The sequence below is a fragment of the Pundamilia nyererei genome, unplaced genomic scaffold (genome assembly GCF_000239375.1).
Source record: "Pundamilia nyererei isolate P.nyererei 1_Seehausen unplaced genomic scaffold, PunNye1.0 scaffold00002, whole genome shotgun sequence".
Classification (NCBI taxonomy): Eukaryota; Metazoa; Chordata; class Actinopteri; order Cichliformes; family Cichlidae; genus Pundamilia; species Pundamilia nyererei.
Genome location: NW_005187403.1, coordinates 2142594 through 2153196, shown reverse-complemented (window position 1 = coordinate 2153196; position 10603 = coordinate 2142594). Strand labels below are relative to the sequence as shown.

Sequence of the window (10603 nt, the reverse complement as noted above, 5' to 3'; positions counted from 1 at the left end):
AATTTTTTTTTAAAGTGAAAGCAAATCGGTGTCTGAATCTTTTTAAATATTATTATAGCTCAGAATATTATGGGTCTTAAGCTGGCGCTGTGAGCTGTGGCTGATTAATGAAATGTTTTTGTATATAAATTGACATGTTCTCAGCTGCTGTTTTGTGATTTCAGTTGGGTTTCCTCAAGACAAGCCAGTCTTTCATAACTTCTTTCACTTCCTCTATGAGCTTGTGTTATTTTCAGTGTCAAAGAAGAGTCGTTACAGAAGGGCTCGGACTTTCTGAACTTCTTACATTCAGACAAAGAGAGCATCAGTGGAAAAAACACAGGACTTCATTATTGTCATGAGAAATAGTTTGAAAGTGTCAGGCGAGCCGAGTGTCCCACGCTTGCTCTTTCTCTTTTGTCGGCTGCTGAAAGACTAGAGGTCTGTGAGCGGCATATGGGCGTTTGGGACTGGAGGCTTCGCCTTGCCAGGCTCCTGCTGCCTCCCTCTGCGAGTGGGCTAACCCACAGGGATGCTGCGATCGGATTGGGCGAGAGAGCGTGTAGGAAGGAGAGGGAGCGACGGAGTTGGAGGATGTTCACAGCTCATGACCACATGGGCAGTTGCCATGACAACGTAACAGCTAAGTTAGTAATGCGGAGTTATTATTCCTGTGCATAGCAAACACGGGCTGCAGCTGTCATTGCTTTCACTCAGTGGAGTTTTGGCTTGTAGTCAGATTTGTTTTCAATATTCTTCTTGATATAGTCCTTCATATATAGTATAGACAGGATAGGTAAAAAATGATTTACGATTTATAAAGAAGAAATAAATGAATCTAACATAAAATTCGAGACTTAATAAAAATAAAAGAAATTTCAAAGTTCAGCGGGGGATCAAATGATTTTTCCACTGTATACATCTTTTATATCTGTGACCTGTGAGGCACAACTTTTACTCCGAAGACAAACCTCCAGTTTGTTTTTTCATGTTTCACGAAAGCTGAGAGAGTGTTAGCAGATAAGTCAAGGCTTCAATGCTTGCTATGAGCAACCACAGCAATCTGCTAATGACCAATGCAATTACAAAGAGGGCCTTCGTCCAGAGTCCTCTTTGCAACCGATTTTATATAGCAGCAGCCAAATGTAAACCAATCAGTTAGGAAATACGCATTTTTTTCCGCCTTTTGACCAGAGGGCGGCAGGTAGTCGCAGATCAGACTCTAGTGCTGTGTGATCGAGGCCCAATGTGCTGATAGGCTGATATCAGCCGGCAAACCAAACATCAGCCAACACCTTTGTTTGGGTTGTTAGGATTGGGTAGTTTGTGATTACCCGAATTAGTGATAGTTGTTGTTTTTGACGGGAATGGGATTAATTTTCTTATTTAATAGTCTGTTGACTGTAAAAAAGAAAATTTAACTACCATGGTAGATACTATATCGGTAAAACATAAGCACTAATAGGAGCTGGCCATGTTATGCACACTTTAGCAGCACTATTTTTTTCTTCACAAACCATGGCAGAGAGTAAATGTAAAGAAGTCTCCATCTAATGGATTACTACTGAAAAAACAACGTCAATTCATGAAGAAAATGAAAAAACTAGACCTAAAACTGAATGTGTGGTTGTGCACCCTGTTCATTTACTACCGTCTGTTATCCCCACCTGTTCATTCATTTCCTGGCTGCGGGCGAAGGCGCTCTGCATCCGATTGCTTTGTTTAGTTTCTTGCCAGTTTTATCAGTTTTAAAACCCAAATAATCCCAAACAGAAGATTAAATATTCTTTTTGCACAGCTGATTCTTGTGGACTTTTCCTTCTTACGCACATGCACACAGACACACAAACACACAGAGCATGCATGTGCACTCATTTGACTGGCTGCTCATAAAAACTTCACCCATCTGTAGTGGATTCCAAGCATTTTCTGATAATTATTTTAAGCCAGACTGGATTAATGAAATGCTAATATATAAATGGTTGCATGAAAATATACAAAATTGAAATGTTTTTTTTAATAATGACTCTTTTGCACTATTTTTGCTGTAAACTAAATTACACATACTATGTATTAGTGCAAAAACAATTGGCAAGAAAAAATGAAGTTTGCTGGATTTAAGCTCTTAGATGTGAATAGTTCTGTTTGTTTGTTATATTCATAGATACTTTATTTATAGCCAGATGAAGTGGTGAAGTTATTAAGATTAATCAGATTAGTTGACACTTCAAGTTGACGTTAGTTGCATCCCAAATATGTGACCGATTAAGGAAATTGTTTCGCATCAGTCCCCAGACGTCATTAAATGTGGCAGGTATCAACAAACCTCAGTGTCCTGAGTGACTGTGACATGTCCTAATAGAGTCTTTGTCATTGGAAACTAATCTGAGCATTGTTTCGGTCACAAACAGTCCACATCTTTGTTTGCCACCATTGAAAACACCAGCGCTCGTGTGTGTCTTCTGCTGCTGTGAATGTTTCTGCTGATCTGACGACATCTGCACTCAGATTCACGTGCAAGTACATGTCATTGAGACTCGAACGCTAGGTTTCATTGTGAAAAGGGATTATGGGCTAACAATTGCCACGCTCTCATGGAGACACACTGCACCGGGGCAGAGTTTGATCTAGGCCACACTGTCAGACTAATGACCTGCACCCACTTCAAGCCCCTGAAAAGCCACAGCTAATTGAGACATTGACACAGTGACCAGCAATGCCTTTTATTCTTGTTTAAGAATTAATCAAACGTTGATTATATATGGCTTTTAAATTCATTTTAGCTTTGCATTCAATTCATTTTCAGTCTGAATAGCTTTACCTTTCTTTTTTTATGTGTTTGTTTTACAGCAGCCACATTAGCTGGGATTATGTGCTTAAATTGGGAAGAGTTAAAAAAAACAGAATTCATTTGATCTAGCGGTGAGAGTCTTTACACTATGGCTTTAAAACCAAGCACAAAAGAGTTGAGATTGAACTGAATAATACCTTTATGTGCTCTAGTTCCAATAGTTACCTTACCCATTTTTCTATTGGCTTATAGAACTATTTTAAAACCACTTGACTATATATTTGCCTTAAAATCATTAAAAGAAATGGGATAACATTTGTCAGATTACTCAATTCATTCAACTGAGTAGCTACTTACAAGTTAGATTAACAGAGTCCATCTGCTGCATGTATTACATGCAGCAGATAGTTTCAGGATATCTTTCTGTATTTTAGTTTAATACAGGGGAATGTCACTGATACAGTTTATCACCAGTGAATTATTTTGAAAGTGTGTAATTAGCATCCTGCTGGTACTAAACATTATCTGTGTTGGCAGCCACAGTGCTATTGCTTGAAGTGCAGCTGCAAATATTTGTGAATATTTTCTTTTTTGTTACACAGATTATTGTTGTTATATGAAACTAGGGATGCACTGATCCAGCTTGATCCGTTTTATTTGTCTTATTTATTTGCACTTGTCTTTACAATCACATTGCCTTCCTCCTTGGTATATTAGCTGTGCACCAGTTTGCTGCAAACAACATGAAACTGAATTGATCTGTCAGGAACATCTGATCTAGGTTTTTGAGTCAGGATCGGCGCAATAGCCAGACCAAATATTGCATCACCAGTTGAAACATTAGAAAGTCAGTCAGAGGTGATGTTAGCTTAATTGGCTTGCCTTGACACAGCTTTAAAAAACAGCTCACAATAGTTAAAAAAAATTCATGAGCCAGTTTGTGCTGTTCTAATTATCTTGTCCGAAACCTTGCTTGTTTTGCATAATATCTCATTGATAACATCTCCTGGTAGATATCAGGTTAGAGCTGCTGTAACCAAATCATGTCAGAGGAAGTCTTTATTGTGAACTCTGACTCGCACGTAACCTCCAAAGCAAAGAGTGCTGTTGCATTCAGTCTCTCCTAGAGCTTTACTTTCATCCAGTAAGCGCTTCTAATGAGTTTATGTCCTGTAGTGTATTTATATGGTTCTTTACTTCCAGCTTGCATGAGCTGATGAAGCCGGTGTGACTCCCATGTACACATCGTTACATCATTAACTGTGTCAGTGTTTAAATAAGCCTCTGCTCTGCTAGCTTAATTAACACAGTGACATGTGACAGGATATTCCCAGAGATGGGAACAATAGCTGGGCTCAGAGGAGTCATGGAACACTTAGCTGCCAGACAAGGAATCTACTTTCCCTAAAAGCCTGGCAGATAGACATCTCAGAACCAGAACTGCATTAAAGGAGTCATGTTGAAATAAAGAGCTTGTTATAGTACTGAGCTACACACAGAGTTACTAGCTGCATTTAGATCTGTTGTCTAACTTGAGCAGCTTTTTGACTAATTGTAACTAGACTGAAGCTGCAGTCCTCTCAGGACCATGTCTGTTTTCGTCTGGTAGCCCAGAGCGTGAAAGTCGATCTCTGTCAACCCTGACTTAATCCAGTACGCGCTGGAAGTAATACCCATTTTGCATGTTGATATGACACTATCTGTTTCAGATACAGTAACCAAAGCGTTTATAGATGTCACTGTCAGCTTTACCTTTTGTTAGCTGTAGCAGCATTAGTTGGTCTGCGCGTAGTGTCCCAGCTGTTGATCATTTCGAGAACAGTCATAATTTTCAGATTGGAGTTGAAAATCTATTTTAAGAAAAGTTGAGATTGTATTTCTAGATAAAAGTCTGGAATTGTGCTTTCACATTAAATGTTTTTGTTATTTTTGCACTGTTGAGTACAGTCTCCATCTTTATGTCTGTCCCTTAAATATTCTAAATATATCTGCTCTTTATTTCCTGTGGATTTCCTTCATCACTGTGACCAGTTGCAACCAGAACAGTCAAAGCTTGTTTTTAATCCAAGACCCTGGGAGCTTTTCATCCATAGCAATGTTTGGAAGTCATCCAGTATCTGCTGATCTCTGTATGTTGGCACAGGTGCTTCCAGGTCACCTTTGGCTTCATTTGTTCACCTCATCTCAGTGTGCACCCCGCTGGTTAGGACCAGCCTGCACACACTTGCACATAAAAAGTAACAAAAATATAACACCATGTCAGTTTTCCTGTCAGAAGTCACTCTGGCTTGTCAGGTGGAGCTGTGGCTGCGATGGGTGCTGCTGGTGTGAAAGAGGCACTTAAAATGAAAGTGACAGCAAAACAGCAGCAATCAGCTCCACATCTGCACCTAACGAACGGATATGGATGCATACCAAGATTCCTTCAGTATCTGGACCCACATGATCGTGATAGTCCAATGATAAGCCTGTTTTTCTAACAAGTCTAATCCCTTCTATCTCCGACAAGTTGCTCAGCAGCATCACCAGCTTTTGCTTGCTGTAGAGCTTTGCTGCCGATGGGTCCTGAGGTCTTCCGATCATCCTGGCCGTGTAAAGATGTGCGTTTTTTTGTTTCTGTGTGTACTCTGTTGTATTGTTTACCTCTATTATTTAAGAAGAATTAACTTGTCTCTGCTTCTTTTGCTGCTTAAAAAAAACAAAGCTTAATTCCAGTCTGATTTTTTTATCAACGACACACTCAAAAAGAGACAGTAGGTTTCAGAAGGACAATAAAAGATGCCTCCACAGTCAAGCGCAGTTATAGTGGTTGACTGCACAAATCATTTTCTGGTCCCTGAGACTAAAACATGTTTCATTTGTACAGAAGAAAAACATTTTTCTCTTCTATAATTTCTACTAAGTCTTTACTTGAAATGCTGTTCACATTTTGATGTTATGTGCAAAGTGCAAAAGTGAAGTATACCTCGTAATGATACATCTTAAAAGGAGGTGTCAAGCTTAATTTAAAAGAGAACTGCCTCAGAGGCTAGATACATGCAGTTAAAGGACCTGCATTTATCTAATGTGAAATGCATGCTGCACCTAATCTTCTGTGTACATCTTAGGTCCAAGGCCTCAACCAGTCATCCAAATCTCCATTTAGTCAAGCAAGCCTAAAAGTCTTGCTAGCTATGGCTTGTCTGGGTTGGTGTGTGGATAAGCACATATTGCTGTGCAGACCACAGATTAATTAAAGTGTTAAATCTAAGCTGGACTAAATTTTGCAAAGGGTAGGATTTGGCACACAGACTTTGACTGAAATATGACATGAAGGATGCTGTATTATGGCTTTCAAAGATTTTGTAAAAATTAATAAAAAATGACAAATGTTGAAGGTCTTTCATTTTTATGTGCTTTCTAGAACATTTTTGTACTGGCAGATGTCTTAATGATTTTGTCTACATCAGTTTGGGTCTGTGTCAGATTATCTTGATATATAATGCAACTGATATCACAGTCAAATGCCCATGCATTCCACTGTTCCAGTTACATTAATGTAATCTAAATCCCTACATTGTGGCTGATTGCATAAGTTGTATTATGTTCACCTTTGTCAGTAGACACACTTACGCACTTGCTCTCAGTGTGAATGGCTGCTGGCTTTTTTTCTTCGTCCATTGTTCAGCATCTGCTAGTTCAACAACAGAGTAGGTCTGTGAATTATGGCTGTGCGGGGATGAGAAATGGCGTCTTCTGATTCATTATGTTGTTTGAGACTTCCTTTCTGTGGCAGTACAGGACAGAGTTGGATATTTCCGTTTACATGTGTGCTTTAGCTTTGGCAGTGCTGGTAGGTTGGTGCACCACTTTAGTCACTACAGCTGGGTGGACCACTAGAGAAAAACATTGTTTAAAAACCATTGTTTCGGATTATCCCGTGAGATATCTCAGTATCTACCAGATGATTACAAAATGTCTCTGTAGACGGATACAATTTGGAACTGACATTTATGCCGCTTTTGAATGGGGTCACATTAACTTGTGAACACACAGGGGCCTGTTCTCCACATGTGGATTAACCTTTTATCCGGATGAGCAGTCCATAGTAATGGAGACAAATATGGGATTTCCTGCTACTGCTCGTAAACAGTTCCGAATGAAATAAAGAAATTACACCAAGACCTGTGATATGACACAAGCAGCAGGGGATAAAAAGTCAAAATTGATGTCCTGCCAGTTGGTCCATGGAGGTAAAACCACCTCTTTAGTATTTTATTAATAATATTCATAGTAAATATTCTGTAATCAGATAGCTTAAAAAAAAAAATCTGTTCGCAATCTTTCTCCCACATGGACAGTGTTTTCTGACTAATACACCAGGTGAGCAGAGAAGCCAACATATTTAAAAGAGTCTTTTTTGTTCTTTTGTCTTTGTTGTGCTGCTGTTTGCTCTGAATATTAGGGGATAACGGATGAAAGCTCATTATCACAGTGGACTAAGGAGGGTACAGTTGATCTGCTTTCAGCTTTATACCACCTTTTTTTAAATGATGGTTTGTGCAGTATTAGGCTGTGACCTTTTGGGAAGCGACTGAAAGAATGAGTTGTCAGAAATTAGCTTCCTCCAAAGGGTCTGTGTGCTCTCCGATAGAGGCAGAGTGAAGAGCTCCATCATTCAGGAGGGACTCCTGTCAGTCAGTGAACAGAAGTACACAACCAGTGTCATGGTCCTGGGTCATGTGACCCAGTGTGTTATGCTTAGCCTATTTTGATGTTTATTATTTGTTTAGGTTCTCTAAGGTAGTCCAGCCATTTGTATATATCACCCCTGCATTACGTCTCCCTTGCCCTTCGTGTGTTTATGTCTGTGTGTCTTGTACTGTCAAGTTCATGCTGTCAGTTATGTCACCTCCCCCTGTACTATGTCTCCCCGGTTCATGTCTCATGTTTCCTGTTTTACTTTGAAGGCCTGCATTCACTGTCAGTGTATTCAGTTTTACTCCTCCTGTCCTGTCGTTAAGTTCATGTGTGTCAGCTGCGTTCCCATGTGTGGTCACTTCCCCTGATCATCCCTCATGTGTATTTAGTCTCTGTGTTTCATACAGTCTGCGTCGCGTCGTCTGTGTTACCACCCCCTGTGTTCTGTATCTCCAGCCATAGCTTTGCCTTAGTTTATGTCCAGTTTAGGTTTGTGTTTAACTATTACTCTTATGCTGCCCTCACTCTGTTTTGTTCCTTTCATCAGCCAGAATAAAAGGCTCGCTTTTGTTTAACTCCACTCCTGCATCCTCGCTTGTGTTCGCTCCTGGGTCCACCACACACATTTCCGCACGGTCTGCCTCCGCAGACCGTGACAAACCAGTACACAACCAGTGTTGGTCTCAGATATTTTTCATTGCTGTCTGACTGTTTTTTCCTGATCTAGGGCACTTTGGGAGAAAAGTAAACTAGGATTTTTGACACTTTTTAAGGACCAAATACAAACCCGATCAAAAGTTTAAGACCACTTGAAACATGGCAAAAAAAAATATTTTGCATGTTTTGAAACTTTCCCTCTTTGAATGTGGTCGGGTTGTTGAACTGCAAAAGCAGGATCTCTTGCAGTGCGCCATCGCTGATGAGGTGGGACCCAGTAAGACAGTTATTTGAAATTTCTTTAATGATCCTGAGGGTTATGAAACAAAAAAGTCAAGTGGAAAACCCCCCCAAAATTTCACCAGTACTGAGCTGGGGGATCCAATTGACGGTCCATCAAGACACTGGACGATCCTCGACCTAAATTAAGGCCATTACTGGTGCTGACTGCAGCCCCATCACCATCAGACAGCTTCTGAGACTGGAAGGCTTCAAAAACAAAAAATGTCTTCAAAGGCCTCATCTCCTTGAACGCTGCAGAACTGACCGCTTGGACTTTGCACTTTCAGAGTACCAAACATGGGACATTGAAAGGCAGAAGAAAGTTTTATTCTCTGATGAGGAAAATATTTGACCTTGATGGTCCTGATGGTTTCCAACGTTACTGACATGACAAGCAGATCCAACCTGAGATGTTTTCTATGCACCACAGTGGAGGGGGCACCATAATGTTCTGGGGTGCTTTTTCCTTCAACGGAACCATGGAGCTTCGGGAGGTGCAGGAGCGTCGAACGGCCGCTGGCTATGTCTAGATGTTGCAAAGAGTGTCCCTCGTGACTGAGGGCCCTCGCCTGTGTGGTAATGACTTGGGTTTTTCAACAGTACACAATGCCTGCAGGTCAAGAGACTTCTTCCAGGAGAATAACATCACTCTTTTGGATCATCCTACATGTTCCCCTGATGCAAATCCAAGTGAGAACCTTTGGGGATGGATGGCAAGGGACATTTACAAAAATGGACAACAGTTCCACGCAGTAGATGCCCTTCATGCAGCCATCTTCACCACTTGGAGAAATGTTCCCACTCACATCATGGAAACGCTTGCATCAAGCACGCCACAACGAATTTTGAGTGATCAACAATAAAGGTGGAGCTACTCATTACTGAGTTCATGTTTGGAACTGTGATTTCTGTTTTGTGGGAGTTTACAGGTTTATTTTGGAGGTGTGGTCCTAAACCTTTGATGAGTTTTTTCAGTTTAAGCGTTGTTTTCAATAAATTGCATGTTCAAAAAATGTTTTGTGTCAGTCCCATTTCTTCTTGTTGCATGTTGAAGCTCTACTTGGAACCTTGTTACAATCTAAACATGCAAAATATGATTTTTTTTTTTGCCATTTTTCAAGTGGTCTTAAACTTTTGATCCGGACTGTATTTCTCTTGTTTTTCCTCTTCCAAACTATTGTGTAATTGAATCGTTCACATCTTTAAGCCATCCTAATCTGAAACTTTTAAACATCCTCATCTGTTTCTTCCTCTCTCTGTGCAGAGAGCAGCCCATCTTCAGTACGCGGGCCCACGTCTTCCAGATAGACCCGAACACCAAGAAGAACTGGGTTCCCACGAGTAAACATGCCGTCACAGTGTCGTACTTCTTCGATAGCACCAGGAATGTATATCGAATCATCAGTCTGGATGGATCCAAGGTGTGTACAAGTAAAGCCAGTTCTTAACCCTACCTGGTACAGGATTGCAGTTTTAACCTATGTTTACATGTTTATCTACATCCTTTTGATTTCATCGAACTTCTTTACGTGCTTTGCTATAGTAACATTACTTGTTCAGCTATCAAACAATTACGTATTTTTATCGTAGAAATGCTTTCATCCACCACACATTCCACCACCCAAGAATAATTTTTTGGATTTCACCAAAGTGGAAGTAAAGCACTCTTCCGCAGCGTGTCTTTTGTCCCGTCTCCCTCCCCTCACCCGCAACCAGTCAGTGAAGATGGCCTTCCCTGAGCCTGGCTCTGCTGGAGGTTTCATCCTGTTGAAAGGGAGTTTTTCCTTCTCACTGCCAAGTGCTTACTGATACAAGGCAATTTGATTATTGGGGCTTTCTCTGTATAACTTTTCATGTCTTTACCTTACAGTGTAAAGCACCTTAAGGCGATTGGTGTTGTGATTTGAGGCTATGTAAATAAAACTGAATTGAATTTAAGTTTTAATTGTATATAAATATATTCATATAAATAATTGGAAACACTGGTTTTCCATCAGTGCATATTCTTTGTGACTGTTGTGCCTCAGCCGGGCCTCTCTCCTAGAGCAGTGAAGTTGAACTCAGGCCCGTCATATCTATGTGGCAGTGATTATTTTAGTCTTGAGATAGGTGCAGGGGTGGAGTTAGCATAGTTATGCAAGAGTCTCTATGGGTGACTAGCAGTGCTGTTGTTGAACCAGCAAGTTAGCTGTGCTGTGCTGGAAATAGCAGCAG

The 10603-nt window shown here is 40.5% G+C and overlaps 1 protein-coding gene across 2 annotated transcripts in view; it reads left to right on the top strand.

Moving 5' to 3' along the window:
* The window catches only part of homer1 (homer scaffold protein 1), a 23218-nt gene that overhangs the window by 4006 nt on the left and 8609 nt on the right, over window positions 1-10603 (top strand). For both annotated transcript variants that reach the window (XM_005720119.1, XM_005720118.2), the window contains exon 2: window positions 9654-9810. In XM_005720119.1, coding sequence (XP_005720176.1) covers window positions 9654-9810 — 157 coding nt within the window. The remainder of the gene's footprint in view (window positions 1-9653; window positions 9811-10603) is intronic.